The sequence below is a fragment of the Corythoichthys intestinalis genome, chromosome 6, assembly GCF_030265065.1.
Source record: "Corythoichthys intestinalis isolate RoL2023-P3 chromosome 6, ASM3026506v1, whole genome shotgun sequence".
In the NCBI taxonomy this organism is placed as follows: Eukaryota; Metazoa; Chordata; class Actinopteri; order Syngnathiformes; family Syngnathidae; genus Corythoichthys; species Corythoichthys intestinalis.
Window position 1 is genome coordinate 28,360,815 of NC_080400.1, and position 18,094 is coordinate 28,378,908.

Sequence of the window (18,094 nt, forward strand, 5' to 3'; positions counted from 1 at the left end):
AAGCCTCCATATTGAGCCTTTTTTATGTCAAGATTACTGCTTCATGTAAGTAGGGTCCTTATTGTGAAAGTAATTTGCTCATTGTGAGACAGTTCACAATAATGACTCCAAAACCAACCTGCAGACATATGCTACAGGCAGCGGCCTGTCTGTAGTAAATGACTGTAACTGTGATCACAACGCAATTAAAAAACGAGGCTGTCAGAAAACATAATGGAAGGTGAGCTAACACTGAAAAGTGGGCATGTGCCAAATTATTGAGATTAATTGTGTATAGACCCCAATCAAGTGATGTCACAACTCCGCTCCACTGACTGGTGCCGCCATATTGTCCGTCAGCTCATCGTGTTTACATATTACCGCTACGTACATTCCTCCTATTACTGCGTGTTTTTCTGCTTGTCTAGGGAATCACCGCCTAGTAAACGGACCCCAAAACCTTCCTGACAATCGTTAACATTGATTAATCAAAATGGTGAAGGCATGTGTGGCAGTTGGTTGCAGTAACAGAGAAGATAAACGGTCATTTTAGTAGTTGTTGTGTGCCCATTGTTAAAAGGGCAAATCTCGAAAGCAGCACGGTTTGTTTATCTCGGTCCATGATGCGTTAGTGTCGACAGCCGTTAGACAGCGGCGAAAACATCAATATGATGCCAACACGATCGCAGACATCATCAGACGGAGACTACGAAGCTCTTCGCCACGGTCGCGCAGCAAGAAGGTGAGCGCAACAACAGGTGTTGTGCCGAAAAATAGCCGCTCCCGTCAGGGGGGACATGTCACGCGGGGCAGCTATTTTTCGGCACACACCGGCCCGTTGTCGATCAAGATTCATTTTACAGTCGTGACAACGGTGACGCTCAGCTGACCAAATGTCGGTTTATATTCGGGCCGGTGCCGATTTTGGGTACCCGACTCCTCATCGTGACATAAACTGGAGTATGATTGGAAATTTTGGGGTCTCAGGACGAGCTCTGACGCACGGGACAGGACCGGACGGGAGGAAACATCGGTTTGGGCATCAAATATGTATCTGGATCAACCGAAGCTTTTTCAAATAACGGCTTTTATGCAACTCATCCAATGAGTTTACAGCGCCTGAAAGCACCGGGGCTTCCATAATTCGCAAGTGAATCCACCTTTAGAAACTACGATCAATGACAATATGGACACACAATGACGGACAATATGGCGGCACAACACAACGATCACGTGATTGTGTGACGTTGGTGATTGGGGTCTATAATTGATGTTTGGCATTCATTCGTTTATTTTCCAAGCCATTTACTCACAAGGGTCACTGGAGCCAATCCCAGCTAACTACGGGCAGCAGGTAGGCAGGGGACACTCTGAATCAGTTGTCAGCCAAATGCATGGCACAAGGAGACAGACAACCTTTCGCACACACACTTATACATAGGGAATATTTAGAGTGTTCGATCAACCTAGTGTGCATATTTTTAGGATGTGGGGGCAAACCGGAGCCCCTGGAGATAACCCACGCAGGCACAGGTAGAACGTGCAAACTCCACACAGGAAGTGCCGGAGCCCAGGATTGAACCCTTGATCTCAGAACTGTGAGGTGGACGTGCTAACCACTCTGCCATAGTGCCGTGAGTTATGGCAATTATGAAAAAAAAAATAGTGCATTTGTTTGCATTCTGAAGGAAAACGTGATATCATCTGTGTTAAACACCCAAACAGACCACTATTAATTAGGGATGTCCCGATCGCATATTTTTGCAACCGAGTCAGAGTCACCTTACTTTGAGATCTGCCGATTCAGAGTTCTGATCCGATACCGGAAAAAAAGATTTTTTTTTGTTTTAACCTAAGTTCCGCACATATTACTGTACTTCTTCTTCCGCTTTTTGTGGGAGTACAAAACATACATTTTTGTTTCTTTTTTCAATGCCATTGTATTTCTGGATTACTTTGTTACATTTTTAGCCCTTAATAATTTTTTAAAATTGATTTTTTTTGTTTGTTTGTTTTTTTTTAATTAAAACCCGATCTTTTCACCCAAAGCCGATCCTCTGAAAAATGACCCGATTGGCCCGACATCTGATCACGTGATCTGATTGGGGACATCCCTACTATTAATGCCTGCTCATGGCAAGGAGTTCAGAAAACCTCAAGAAATATATTCAAAATAAACTCTTTGACTTTTGAAAAAAAACACACCTTTATTGTTTCTCAACAAATCTTCTAAAAGGAAAATCTTCTCCAATTGATTTCTGTTAAATATCTACTAACTAACTCATACAGGCCGAAATTCCGGGGGGTTCCTCAAGATGACATGTATCTATTACCCTAAAAACCTTAAATCACTGAAATTAAACATTATTCACTAGAAGAGCTAAGTTGCTTCTGACAATCGGTAAGCATGTGGTGGTGAATTTAACGGTGGGGCAAATAAGTATTTAGTCAACCACTAATTGTGCAAGTTCTCTCACTTGAAAATATTAGAGAGGCCTGTAATTGTCAACATGGGTAAACCTCAACCATGAGAGACAGAATGTGGAAAAAACCCCAGAAAAATCACATTGTTTGTTTTTTAAAGATGTATTTGCAAATCATGCTGGAAAATAAGTATTTGGTCAATACCAAAAGTTATTCTCAATACTTTGTTATGTACCCTTTGTTGGCAATAACGGAGGCAAACATTTTCTGTAACTCTTCACAAGCTTTTCACACACTGGAATTTTGGCCCATACCTCCATGCAGATCTGCTCTAGAGCAGTGATGTTTTGGGGCTGTCGTTGGGCAACACTGACTTTCAACTGCCTCCACAGATTTTCTATGGGGTTGAGATCTGGAGACTGGCTAGGCCACTCCAGGACCTTGAAATGCTTCTTACGAAGCTACTCCATTGTTGCCCTGGCTGTGTGTTTGGGATCATTGTCATGCTGAAAGACCCGGCCACGTCTCATCTTCAATGCCCTTGCTGATGGAAGATTTTCACTCAAAATCTCTCGATACATGGCCCCATTCATGCTATCCTTTACTCAGATCAGTCGTCCTGGTCCCTTTGCAGAAAAATAGCCCCAAAGCATGATGTTTTCACCCCCATGCGTCAAGGAGGGTATGGCGTTCTTCGGATGCAATTTAGTATTCTTTCTCCCCCAAACACGTGAACCTTTGTTTCTACCATAAAGTTCTATTTTGGTTTCATCTGACCATAACACATTCTCCCAGTCCTATTCTGGATCATCCAAATGCTCTCTAGTGAACCGCAGACGGGCCTGGACGTGTACTTTCTTCAGCAGGGGGACACGTCTAGCAGTGCAAGATTTGAGTCCCTGGCAGCGCATTGTGTTACAGATAGTAGCATTTGTTACTGTGGTCACAGCTCTCTGTAGGTCATTCACTAGGTCCCCCCGTGTGGTTCTGGGATTTTTGCTCACCGTTCTTGTTATCATTTTGACGCCACGGAGTGAGATCTTGCATGGAGCCCCAGATCGAGGGAGATTATCAGTGGTCTTGTATGTCTTCCATTTTCTAATAATTGCTCCCACAGTTGATTTCTTTACACCAAGCGTTTTACCTATTGCAGATTCAGTCTTCCTAGCCTGGTGCAGGTCTACAATTTTGTCTCTGGTGTCCTTCAAGACCACTGTGCTTCCCCATGTTGCAGAAAAAAAATAAACAAAAGGATTCTGTACTTCTGTTACATTATGTCGCTCGTACGCGGGACCTTGCCTATCTTCCTACTGGACCATGTTTGCTATCGAAAAGCCCCCACCAGAGATTTCTATCTGACACTATGCTCTTGGAAAGAGTGAAGGCGGCAACGTGATAAACCGTGTGTACTGGTGGCTGTTGCTCGAAGACAGATTTTTCATTCCCATTAAATATAAACTAAAATAGCAGACTTCCATCCTAATGTGAAATGGAAAACCATCAATGGAGACAAATGCCAACCTGTCGAATTATCAGTTTAGTAACTTGTGTGTAATATTGCTTACAAACATACCTAACCCAGGCTTTAATTGTTTATTTCTCAGTGTGACTTCACGAGACGTTTCAAGGCCTTACAATGCGTCATGAATGCAACTATCCCCAGAGTGACTTTGATTCTCACATCTTGCCGGCTTTGTGTTTCCTCGTGCGAGATAATAACGCTGCTGTCGCGCACTTGGCTCCGCACTTGACATCCCTTCCAGCAGGAATCCATCAAAAACACAGCCGTCTCACGTACTAGAAACAAGCCACTTCACACCTTTGATTCAATCACATATAAAACTCTAAAGGCTCCACAGGAACAATGGGGGCCACTTAATCTAGTACATTTTTTTTTTTAGATGAGTATAACAAATAGAGCTTTCCTGACTAGTCGACGTTGTCAATGATGTAAATGTGTCAACGAGCACACCATCCCGTCACCCAGGAATAATTTTGAAAGACAACAGAAGACAACAAGCTGGCGGATCGTAAGTCTCTATTTTTTTAATGAAGTTACCTTTATTTGGATCATAGGGCAGAGTATTAGGGGCTAATGCTGGGCTCATGTAGCTGAATAAGCAGCTACATACTTTACGTTGTGCGTTGCCACCTCAGTTAAAATCAACATTACTGAAAGCATCTTGTGTTTTAGAATCGGTTTTACAAATAAGGAAATCCTTATTATTTTGTTTCATCTACATCAAATTATACTCAATATAAGAATTTATACTAATGCTTCGTCACAGCTCCAAGTGAAGGTACATGTATGTAAATTAAAAAAATGCGACTTTTGTTTCTCGTAGCAATATTACAACTTTAATCTCGTTCTTTTTTTTTGTTTATTTATTTGGGGTTACTTAAGTTTACTTTAATGCTCCATCGTAGCGTTGTATCAATGTGCATCATTAAGTTTTTTTTATGTACTTCACCCCAATGATACTTGACATTTATTTATCTACTCTGCTGGCGCTCACTCTAATGCTGAGAAAATATACCACAAAAAGAGAAGGTAAGAATTGTTTTTAATCCTGTTGGAAAGTGACGTCACAGTGTTCTTAATCTGTTTACATTCCATTCTTTTACAAAAGTTAATGCATCAGCATTTGACCTCATTGTTTATTAGTGATTTCGTATTGTTATTTATGTGTTTATTTGTACTTAATAAAGAATTTAAGTGTCTGTTTTTGTGAATTAATAATCGTAAACAAAAATGTAATTGCAAAATTAAAAAGGTTAGCCGATCCGGAGAAAAATAATCGTTTGGGACAGCCCCAATAACAAATAAATGTGTCAACACAAATAAATTAAGTGCATTTACTGTATTCAGAATTGTAACACCTCAATTTGTTGTAAAAGGGTTTGTCTGAAATAGTAGTATTAAAAAGTGTACAGTAGATGATGTATTTACATAGAACATTTCAAAAGCATTCTAAGTGACCGCAGTACTTATCAGATCTCACATGGGGATTACAGGACTAATGTGGGTACTTGTGTTCCAAATGTCAATCTATTTACCCTGGAAAAGATCAATTTCCATTTGGACTTCTGATGAAATTGTTTTAGGGTCAATCTGAAAAAAAAAAGAAGACTGAAAGGAATGTGTTGACTTTTATGGTTCACCTGTATTTAGTCCCACAGCCAATTATTTATTGGCTGAGGCACCTAAGCAGACACTCTGTCATGCTGATACGCACCGACTATTTTAAGAGCCGCAATGGCAAAAAGTGAAATACAGATGCAGCATTTTTCATTCAAAGACCAGGCAAGCTTGTCAAGACTGCATCTGATTTTTCCACAAAGGGATAGTTTTCATGTCTTTTGGGGAGGGAAGACGGAAACGAGTATTTGGTTGGGGTGCGTGGGGAGGGAGGGTCAGCTTTCTTGTGGAGAGAAGACAAGATGGGACATGCACGCAAAGATACACACAACTTGTCTGCCATTCTATGAAGTCTGCAATTAAAAGGAGCCTCAAACATCCTGGCACACAAGTCTGGGCAGCACCCTGCACGGGATGAAAGGGGATCCATCTCAGGTGAAATTGGGTGACACCCCTCCTATTCCCCTACTACCACTCACTCGTACCCACCGACCCCACCCAACTCAGCCAAGTCCATTAGTGGTGGGAGAGCTCCACTTGCCTAACAAGTAATACCAGCTGTGACACCGAGCGCAGGATGGCTGTGCGATCTGTGGTAAGCGCCGAGGGGGGTGTGGGTAGGTTGGGGGGTGGGGGGTTTGTAGGGTGGAGAGAAGGGAGTGAACAAAAAAACATCTTACCAGACTTCCTAGAAAGATTTAGGGCTAACTTTGTCTTTTTAAGTGAGCCTTCAGCACAAAAACTCATATCACATATCTCTAGAGATGGCTAACATACTGTCTGGTCCATAAGCAATTCAGTGCCTACCAAAGTATTTAAATTGGCATTCCAATCAAGTTTCAAAAGCACATTTAATGCCAGCAGTTTTATTGTTGCTTCATGGTTGTTTATTGCTGCATAAAATTTGTGTTGGACAGGCCATTGAGGACTATACTAAATCTGTAATAGCCGTGGCTCTCATCTGTTCAGGCAATAACCAATGGTCGGTTTTGTTTATCACAATCAAGTATTGATGCGTTTGTTGTACAAATGCCATTATTCAAATGAGGCCTTGCAGTTTCTGACACTCATCAGTGTGATCATTTAAAAGGAACTTCAAGCTGGACTGAAGCAGCGACCATCTGTTGTGTGCACTCACGCACACGTTTATACCATCACTCCTAAGCACACACAAAGAGCAGCACGCGGGTCCGTCAATGTCTGACCTCTACCCGGTGCACTTCTTCACCATGTGAAGCGGTGAGGCATGGCATTTTAGTGGGGGAAAAAAAAAAAAAAAGTTTCCTTTCAAATAAACGAATAGATAGGTTCTCTCTAGATAGGATCTCTACAGGGGGTTTATATACAGCAGAAACCTCAAACTCCGAACTCAAGCAGAGGTCGGAACAGTGAGTCCAGCCCCTGAGCGTCTGCAGGTTTTGCTTAATAATGGGCAGGCAGGAGGACATGAACACACAGTGCCAGCTACCTGTTGGTCTGCATGCAGGAAAACCTAACTAAAAACAGGAAAATTACATTGAGCTGATGCTGGACAACCAGTCTCTGCGTATATGCCACTTGCTGCATTCCAAACCTATTAGAAACGGCATCACAGGAGCCCCCTGACCTTTCAGCAAAACTATCAAAGCCTGCACCGTCAAAACCTCTGATCATAATCCTAGTAATCCAAGACAGGATGTGCAGGAAGCTCTATCCTGCTGCATTAAAATGAGTGAAACCACATGAAACTGAAGAGGCGCCAGAGGTAAAATCATAGTGCGATCCTATGCTCATACAGTTAAGTCAGAGGCACAAATGGGAGATAAGGACGGTAGTCATGCGCAATCCATGTAATTCATCCAAGGGTCAGTAAAAGTTCATTCAATCAATCATTCATTCATTCATCTTCTGTACTGCTTATCCACACGAGGATGGTGGGGGTGCTGGAGCGATTTTAGCTAACTATGGTCAGGAGGCAGGGTATACCTTGAACTTATTGCCAGCCAATGACTAATTTGCAGTACAACTCAATCAGTGATGATGTCTATGTGAACAGTTCTCTATGTGCCCAGTGGTTAAATCCAGGTTATAGTCAACTGGGATAGGCTGTAGCTCCACTTTACTCTGAACAGGATTAAGCGGTAATAGAATATGCTCTCATGAGCCGTAAAATGGCTCGGGGCCATATGTTGCCCATTCCTATATCAAAAAGTGCAGTGAGTTGTCTCATGCAATGAGTTGTGTCATGCAATGAGTTGGTGGTGCGTTCAGGGTCCGAAAATACATCATGGAAAACGCACGCGTTATACGATGAATAGTGGGGGGTTCGAAACTAGCAGAATATTCAAGCGATTTAATTCGAATTGCCGATGGCAAATGATTTACAATACTAGTTATTCTTGGGTGTGTTAGGTAAAATCGAAAATGATATGTAATTGTAAAAAAATATGTAAACAGTTGCTAGAAGTTTTCATCGGCACCTGAGTGACTACAGGCGGGAAGTAACCCCCACCTGGAACCGGTGAGAGCACACAATGGTCGGGACATATATATACTATACAATAACCTTAGGAGGACTTCAATTTACCTCAGCAAATTCCAAAAACGATCTTACCTTGGCGGAGAATTGTCGCCACGAAGAGGACGACGGAGCCGGCGGACAACAAGTGCATGGTGGCGAGTCTCACGCAGGGGGTCCACGAGTCACAGGAAAAAAAGAAGGGGGGTTCACGCGACGAGTTTGTAATGTTGGTGAAAATGTCGTTCAGTGTTCTTAAATGATCCTGGTGAGCAATGAAAGCAGTTGAGGTGAGTTTTTGGCGGGGATAACAACGTTCACGAACTCGGCTGTTGCCAGTTGTGGTGGAACAGGTAACTGTGGAGAGGGGAGCGAGAGAGGAATGGACAGAGAGAGGAGGGGAAGAGTTCGACGAAGGGGGGTCGGCGGGTGGGGCACGTTGCCACGCCTCCACCCCCCACACACACACCAACACCACCCTCACCCTCCCTTCCAGCTGCACACTCCTCCTTCAAACAAGAGCTCTTCCGCCACAACGCCTCTACACACGCTCTCACCTCCACCCCCCCATAATGTTCTCCTCCTACCCTTCCTCTTAACCCCTTTACACTTATCTCAGACATTTCCCTCTTTCACTTCTTTATCAACATCTGCAACACATTCTCATACAGAGTAAATGGCGGGAATGTAAACCGCCAGAATATGTAATTCAACAAGGCGTAGTGGCATTGAAACAGTCAAGTGTCCACCTGTGCCAAGATCACCACTTGTCATTTCGATGTAATCAACATTCTCAAAGTAGGTGAGTCTGACCGGTTCCTTGAGGTCATATATTCATAAAAATGTGTGACTCTTAGCGAGTTTATTGCTTCTCTAACATTTAGTGACATCAGAAGAATGAAGGTAACATACTGTAGGCCTAGTAGTATTTATTTTAAGTGTTTACAAATGGCGTACCACAAGCAACACGTCACTTTCGTTCATTAATATTCGTGACGTTAGCTACTGTTGCTAAGAGGGGATACGCAACCGTTTGTCCCCAATAGGAAATGAATGGAAATTGTGTACGAAGGAGATGTTTACAGAGCTAAACCTACCAATTCTCTCCGAAAATGATGTCCTGGTGCCAAATCCACTGGCAAAGATGTGGAAGAACATAAAAATGTTCAGTTAAAGAGATGGCTTGAGTGTCGAGGGCTGGAAAAGACGGAAAAAAAAAAAAAAAGAGCCGACCGAAGCATAGCCTTAGCTTTTTTATCGACACCTTTTTCTTTCGCGACTGACAATGACATTCTCCTGTTTCAACAAGCTATCCTTTACCACCAGCCCTGTCTTTCTTATATATAATATCCTCTGGTTGTTCCACGTCTCTGACCGTTCTTGGGGGTAATTTATATTTTTTGTTTTGTGTAGCGATCGCAAATGCTACTCAGTGACAGCCAACGAACACTTTTAATTTTTTCATTGATAACAAATCTTAATTCTATAATTTATTTACATGGGGGAAGTAAGTTTTTTTTTTTTTGTTACAACAGAAAATGTAACAGTGGCATTCAGAGACCATTTTAATTCTTTTCGGGTCATCAATTGTCAGACAGAAGCAGCACAGCACAACGTCACGCTAAAAAATGAGTTAAAAATATCAAAATGGCTTACCTCTTTGTCCTCTGAAAGACAATGCCAACCCAACAAAATGTTTACTGCATAAATATTTTCTGCCGAGCTGGCGTTAAAAGTCCTCGCAAGTTGATTTAGTCTTCACATTTTTTCCTCAGAGTTTTTGGTTTCGGGAAACATATGAAGGAAACATATTCATATGATGTAATGTCTAGAGTCATTTCTACAAGTTCCAAAAAATCAATGTGTGATCGGCATGTTTGTTTTTGAAAGATTACTGGAGAAAAGTAGCACAATTGACATTTTTTTTCATTGCGAGGGCGGGTCTATAATGTCCCACTCCTGCTTTACTTCCGCTTTACGATGGGACGTCATGGTCTAAAAATAGCATGCGTGCGGTACGCCATTGCACTTTGTATCAGGGGCGCTGGAAGTCACTCGCAGCAGGGGTTGCTGCTTATTTTGTTTTTCCCATCCAAAAACTGCCGTTTCCATCCAAATTTCTCATGCTCGCGCTTTTTCTTCATGCAAGGCATGCACAATGGCAGTACACACGTATACTGGATAGTACTACTACTAGGATACTACAAAGACAGCGTTATATTTCACCTGCAGTGTGTGTGTTGGAGTTTTTGGTATTGGAAATAAAAGCACCCGTGTATAATGCTATACAATGATCCCTCGCTACTTCGCGCTTCAAAGTTAGCGCCTTCAGTCCACCCAGATTTTTGCTTTAATTGAAAAAAATCAAAAAAATCAATACAGATAAGCTGTCCCTATCCAAGCACGTAGTGTCACTCTCCCTCCTGCTGCTTTGGGTGTAATGCGGGGCAGGGGTGGGCCAGGCTCCTGGTGCTTCTCTCGCCCTGCGGCTGGTGGTTATGGCAGGCGGGGCTTGCCTCTTAACTCATGCACTCATCACTCTGCACTATGAATATCTATCACCTTTGGCACCTACACTCTCATTCATGCCTCCGGGGAGAGGCGGAAAGGGGCCGTACAGTCACGATTGATTTTAATGCACCATACACCGAGGATGTGGGATGGAACGTCACAGTTACCCGGTTGCCTCCTCACCACAGGCCCCGCCATTCCCGTACTTCTTGTAACGCAGTACATACATTATACTCCTCGGAGCGGGGGGTTCAGCAAGGGGCGATGGGACGTGCGGCTGGGAAAAACTTCCATGCGGTGGTCCCACTGTCCTTAGCCGGGCAATCCCATCACGGTGCTGGATAATAGCTGCCAGTCGGGCACCTGGCAGCCACAGTAATAGGGTGGTAGGTGGATCCGACGCTTTTTCTCCATGGCGTGGCTCCCGGGCGTAGCCTCCCCTCTGCATGGGCTGCTGGCCGCGGCAGCGTCTCGGCGCTGTCCTGCTCCCGCCAACCCGCCCCCTCCCCCATCACAAACACCAGACTTAAATCCCATTGAAAATCTCTAGTGGTACTTGAAAAAGGCAGTTGCAGCATGCAAGCCCAAAAATGTTAATCAATGGGGAATGGACAAAGATACTTGTGGATCATTGCAAGATACTTGTGTCAAGCTATGTTTCATGTCTAAAGGACATGAAGCATGTTTTGTAGACGTTATTGTTGCAAAGGATGTTTCACTAAGTACTAAAGTTATACATATCTAAGGGGTTGAATAATTTTTTCAATGAAGTAATCACAGAAAGGCAATAAATTGAATATTCCCAAACATATTTTTTTATGTATTTCAGTTGTATTTGTCTATTTGACATGTCATTATTTAATGTGATTACAAACAAGATGAAAAATAAATGTCAAACTTGCAAAAACACTTATCTACTGTGGGGGTTGAATAATTTTGAACACAACTGTATTTGTCAGTGTTATAACAGAAAACACTGGCTCTCCTGATAACGAGGAGGACGACGTGAAGTATTTGCTGTGTATTTCTGCTGTGTATTTGTCAAAGCTAAGAGTTAAAAGAGCTGAAATCATATTTCTAAAACTTTAGGACAAAATGGCAAATTTAAACTATTGAAGCGCCACTGCATTGCCTTCTTTATCTGATTTGTCTTGTGTTCCAAAGTCTGGGAAACTGGGACACTCCATTAATTATTTTTCTCTTCCAATTTCTACATGCTCTTTTCACAGAAAACCTATCTAGGGGCCAGTTTACACGGTGTCGTAGCGACATCACTCCGTAACAATTGGCCACGCCTTTACACTGTGACAACGCAACGCAAAGACACAACTTTTTGATTGCGGGCTTCAAAGTGGAACAATTCGGTTGAAGAGCTTTCTCCAACGCCGTGTATAAAGGCAAAAAGCAGCTGACTCGTTCCTATGTGATCACCACATTTTGGGCATGTGTAGTCACCACTAATGCGGCTTCCGATTTCCCTCCCTGTGTCCGTATTTTATGGAAACTGAGTTTTGACTGGAAAATTGGAGCATGGTCAGAAATCTGACATCTTTTACATTTTGGCTATATAGACTACACTGTAAAGAATTGCTGTAAATTTACAGCCAAATTTGAACACTAAATACCGTTTTTGTGTTAAAGAGTTTATTACTTTAGTTAGCAATGCATTGTGGGTAGTTAGCAATGCATTGTGGGTTACCAACATTGAAGAAACAAGACAAATGCTGTAAACGGCATGTTAATGTTTCAGTTCCATGACACTACAGTATTTTTTGTAAACTGAGTTTTGACTGGAAAATTGGAGCATGGTCAGAAATCTGACATCTTTTACATTGTGGTTATACAGACTTTTTTGTTGTTGTTGCCAATTTCAATAAAATAACTAGACACCACAAATAATTTGCCATCAAATCCTAGAGGACCTAGTTACCCATAATTTGGATGTTGGAAACTCTTCGGAGGATGACTTTAGACTACATATGCTGCTCTTCAGTGCTTGGTCTTCAACTTACATTGGGACTTATGTCTACCAATTTATAAACGGTAAGTTAATTAAGTCTTCCTCATATTACCTAAAATATTTGATATCAAACTAATGTTCAGCGGATTGCTGGCTAGCGATATGTAATAATGATGTGTATTCCTCTGGAGTGCCTGTAGAGGGCAGTTTCCTACTGTTTTGCAAAAGATGCTGTTGAGTGAATGTTTTGGGGAAATAAATAAAAGTTTGCCAGTGAGCGGTTAAAAAGGCAAAATCCGAGTGTCTCTTATGTATCCAACAGTGGAGTTATAATATGATAAAATGTATTTTTTAACAAATTTTAAATTCATATTTTTATTTATTTAATTACGTTTATTAGTAGTTTAAAATTTTGATGTACGTTTGTCTAATTTTGCAAATGTTAGCTAAATGCATTAGCGCTAACTGTAGCAGATGATATATGGGAGTTGAGCCTCAGACTACAACACACACACAATGACGCACTGAATGTTTTGTTAGCCTATAGGCTATATTATAATATTATTTGACGTCGCCTCTATTCTATTCTAATCATACAGTATGTTATACAGAATGTATCTTGTTGTATCCCCACTCTGATCTAAACTGGCTCTTTTCCACTAATTGTAGGAGTATTCTATCACCCTGAAGGCTGATTTATGCTTCTGCACAGCGGTGATGGCGGACCTACGCCCTTAACGCAGACCCGATTACGACCCTACGCCATAGCCTGACATGCACCTCCAAAAAGTCCTGACTACACATCACGTCAACACGTGTGATGTGAACGTCGAAGGACTGTGATTGGTCCACTCAGAACGGTGTTTCCGGTTTAGCACAACAACAACATCGTTTTCAAACGTTCACAAACGACTTCTGTGTCACCTATGCTTCAACATTTGTATTGACAACATTTGTTGTTCAATTTTGATTAGATGCAGCTGCAAATACACACGTTCCATCTCCATTGCCATGGCTGTCATTGACTGAAGGAAAACTAAAGAAATTCAACAAGAGTCCCCCAAAACGATACAAAGACAAAGCCACACCCATGTAGTTGTATGGCGGTGAATTACAGAGCAACACGCTCCGCCGTCACCGGAACGCAGGCCATGTCTACACGTAGCAGGGTATATGGCAAAAAGAAGAACTTTTTCTACAGTTTGGCCTATCATCCACACACACATTTAAACCAGGGTTCTTAAAAACCCCTTGAGAAATGAAGAAGTGCGAATTCTGTGTTTGTGGCGCTATCATGTGGGCACTGATAACCAAAGATTTAACTGTGGGAATGTCACTGGCTGCGACAAACTTTGTCCCCACGTCACACATGAGACCAATGTTTACATTTGGAGTAAATTAGACCGGTGCTTTTTTGCTTTAATTTTTTTTTACAATCTCTTGCTTCTTCATGTTGAAGAACTATCAGGGAGTTCTCTTAATTACTGCCACCTGCAACTTGTTACTAGCTGTGCATTTAAGGCATGGCTTCCCAAAGTCAGTATCAGTTCATCAACGATTTAGCACACTCCTGCTTGTCGTCAGTTATTGACCGATCACCACTTCTTACCCAACTTGTCCTGCTTGACCCGACTACGTCAGATCGCCAGCCCGATCAACTTGCTCAGCCTGTCCTGATTGACCAGACTACGCCAGTTCTCTGTTCAGCTCAACCTGTCCTGCTTGACCCGATTACGCCAGCATGCTCAGATCTGACCTGCACGACCAGACTGCACCATCTCTCTAGTTCCTGTCCGTTTTCACTGCCTGCCAACACAATGAAATAAAACCTGTTCTCTTGTCTCGTACCTGACATCAGCATTTTTTTCTGTTCGAGACGGAAATGAATGCATTCATAGACTGTAAAGTCATTTTCCCAAATAATACCGTTAAAACACAGTATATCGTTAAAAACACAGCATACTGCAGCTCCTCAATTGCTAGCTCTTTACTGTGAATTCTAGTTATACAGAACTATACAGTTTTTCCTGGATTACAGACTACTACTGTAAAGCAATTTTACATGATCAGGGCTGTACAATAACAGTCTATAAATGTCAACCCTGTTGCCAGCTCTTTACTGTAAAATCTAGAAATACAGAACACAACCGTTTTTCTAGATTACAGCCTACTACTGTAAACTGTAAAGCAATTTTACATTATCAAGACTGTACAATAACAGTATATAAATGGCAACCCTGCTGCCAGATCTTTACTATTATTTTACACTGACATTTTTTACAGTGTACATTGTACGACTTAAATTTCTTTTATTCTCCATATACACATACAAAAACACTCTTAGATCCCAAGTAAAGACAAACGTATCACTGTAGTTACAACTAGTACAAGAATAAACAATAACTCCAATGTCCTTCTTGGATATTTGTGCACTTAGATTAGTGTGGCTCCCAGTCCATGTTATGTAAATATTTCTTTGTTTTGTAGTCCAGTGTAACGCAAAGTAGTAGAGATAATTTTCCGTCCATCCGTCCAAACAGAAAACCGCCAGACTGCTGTGGCCATTTTGCTGCAAGAAGGATTAAAAAACAAGGTTGGTTCTCTGCACACGTAACCGGAGCTGAGGATGGAAGTTGTTAAGTAAAGCTTGGTTTATGCTTCTGTGTCGGGCCGACGGCGTAACTATGGAGTCCACCCTACACCATCGATGAGCATTTGAAGCTCTCGTAGAAGTGATGCGCGACGTTTGGTTCTTCTGAGGTGGAAGGAGACTGCCCCACCACAACGTCGCATTGGATAAGGGATGTGCTGATGAACCTTAGGCTCGAGAAAATCAGATATATTCTACGCGGTTCTGAAAAGAAACTTTATAGTACATGGGGACCTTTTCTTTCATTCTTTGACAACACCGCTACACAAGTGCAGGAATGACATATGCACTGTTATATTGTTATTGTTATATTGTTAATTTAGCTATGGGGGATGGGCAACGGTACGGTCGCTTTCCATGCTGCTTCTATTTGGCGGGACATTTGACCGTTTTGTATTCTATTTTGATTCTGTAACCATTATGTATTGGGAGTGATGGCACTGAAGAACTTTCTATGGCTCTTTGGACGTTTACGATTAGACTTAGACTTCATGGTTGGTTGTGTTGGATAACTCAGAGTGAAACTTTTGTTTGTTTGTTTGTTTTGTTTTTTTAAGTTTGGGGAGGGGGGTGTTGTTCTGTATTTTTGCGAAACCAACAAAAAGAAATTTGAAAGAAAGAAGTGACGCATTGGGCTGTAGTGCACCGGCCAGTCACTAGGGTGCTGTATCCTTATCTTTGTGTGGTTTCGTGGGCTTCTGCGGGTCTTCACATACATAGCACCCCTTGGTTTCTGTAATGTCAGCTGTTTCTTGAGTTGGAGCTCATCGAAATCGAAAAAGAATTGCTTTTACTCCAAATGTTGAAATGCAGGAGATGCAGAAAACGTGCAGGTGGTCTGTCTGACCACTGAACCAGTTGAGGCAAAGAACAGGTGAATTTGCCACACTTGTTTAAGGACTGAGGGGCATGGACGAAGAGATGCGCTTTCGATATTTTCGTATGTCAGCAGGCAGATTTGATGATCTTTGGTGAATTCAACTTTTCATATCACACCAGCAAACACTTAACATACTATGTCCCTTAAATGACGTAATCTCTGAAAATTGCCGAGAGTACCCAACTTGTCAACTTGTTTTCCATACAAAATAGCAGAAGCCAAGTTTGTTCTGGGGTAATTAGTGTGGAGTATTACTGCAAGCCTTAAATAAATTTCTGTCATTCATAACAATGATTAGTGTGCCGGTATACTGGCATGCAAGGGCGTAGGTTTGCATTGGGACGGTAGGGACAAAACACTACCAACTTTTCAGGAGGCTCAAATTGTCCCCACCAACTTTTAAGCAACCTTATTTGCATTAGATATTGTGTTCAGTTATATAGGTCATTGAGATTGTCTCGATAGAATTGACCCTACCATTATTAAGTGAATTATTTTCATTATTTTCAGACGTACATTTACCCCTTTTTCACTTGCTGAATGTGCCATTCCATATTTTTTTTCCCTCAAACGCACTTTTAATTGGCTGATGACTTGCCCCAACCACCCGCCTTCCACACATACACACATAACACTCACAGTACAGAATTACGTTATATGGGAGGGATATTAGACGTTTATTTTCAGACAGCAGCCCGCTGTAGGTAATGTAAAACGTAATTGTTGTGAAACGCACCACTAATTTTGCTACTGAAAGTCCGACCTGCATCACAGTTTAGCATTACCATCACATTAAATTATATGAACTTGCTAACAGAGTAGGAAGCTGCTAGGAAAAGTGTCCTTCTGTATGTGTTTTCTACTATGTTAACGTTAATTAAACTGTGAGAAATATAGTAAACTCTGCTTTGCTGCTCTGCTGTAAGAAATTGAGTGTACCAATGTTTACCCCCGTCTCCCCAGTTTTCATTTTTATTTTGCTTATGTGGTCTTAAAGCAGCCCAAAGAGCTTTCATTTTTTGTTGAGTTTGGCTGTGCTTGTGGACAAAAGCAGTAGTGCATTTCCTGAAAGAAGGCTCCATTTTTATTAACCCTTTACTGCCAAATGTATCACATTTGATACACCTAAAATTTCACGATTTTGAGAGTAAATAAGAATTTTGACATTTCTTTCTGCCAAATGTATCACATTTGATACACCTAAAATTTCACGATTTTGAGAGTAAATAAGAATTTTGACATTTCTTTAAAAAAAAAAAAAATGAATGCAAGTCAACACATGCGCCCATGACAAAAAAACAGGATTTAGCTAGGAATAAAGATATTAGAGTGCTTATTACACATATTCATTATGACATTTCTTTTTACAAATTTGAACAAAAGGTTTCATTAGGACCTTATTTTTCAAATTTTGGGATTCTCTGATAATTGCTTCATGTTGCAGGTCTTTAAGGGTTAATTTTTGTTATTCCCTGACTAAGAAATTTTGTTGTTGTTGTTGTTGCATTTAATTTATTTAGACAGACAATTTTGAGTGGTATTAAGACAAATGTTCATTTTTTATTTTTTGCATTCCTGGATACTTAAGAGATGATTAACAAGTCTGTATTTCTTGTGTATGTTAATGTTAATTTATTTGTGTTCAAATAATGCAATTTAAATTTTCTAATAAAATCCAGACATTTATTCTAGAAGTTTTCAAAAATGTTTCTTTGTTTTTGAAAACAAAGGTTTAAATGAAACGTTGTATCACCTGAACCAATACATATGCTCTGCAAAAACCCACCTCCCTAAATTTGAAGGGGAAAAAAAAAAAATTCCATTGTTTTCAGTGTAACTCTACCAGCAATAAGTGAGATTAACTTCTAGTGCTTCAAGTTCTACTCAGATGTCTTGAAATAATATAAAATAGCTAGCTGAAAACAAGCTTAACAGACTCATTTTAAGTTTTTTTTATTTATTTATTTAAATATATTTAATCTTCAAAAAAATAGTTTGCCAGAAATGTTCTTAATTTAATAACACAACTAGCTAATGATAGCACAGACATATTC

At 41.1% G+C, this 18,094-nt stretch overlaps 1 protein-coding gene across 3 annotated transcripts in view; it reads right to left on the bottom strand.

The window, feature by feature from the left end:
- The window catches only part of LOC130918083 (CD166 antigen homolog A-like), a 109,088-nt gene extending 100,589 nt beyond the window's left edge, over positions 1–8,499 (bottom strand). Inside the window, exon 1 of one of the 3 annotated variants that reach the window (XM_057839975.1) lies at positions 8,136–8,495. In XM_057839975.1, the coding sequence (XP_057695958.1) occupies positions 8,136–8,193 (58 nt within the window). In that variant the 5' untranslated portion in view covers positions 8,194–8,495. Of the gene's footprint in view, positions 1–8,135 lie in introns of all 3 variants that reach the window. The other 2 variants (XM_057839974.1, XM_057839976.1) reach the window with 2 other exon arrangements.
- Between the last annotated feature and the right edge of the window lie 9,595 nt (positions 8,500–18,094).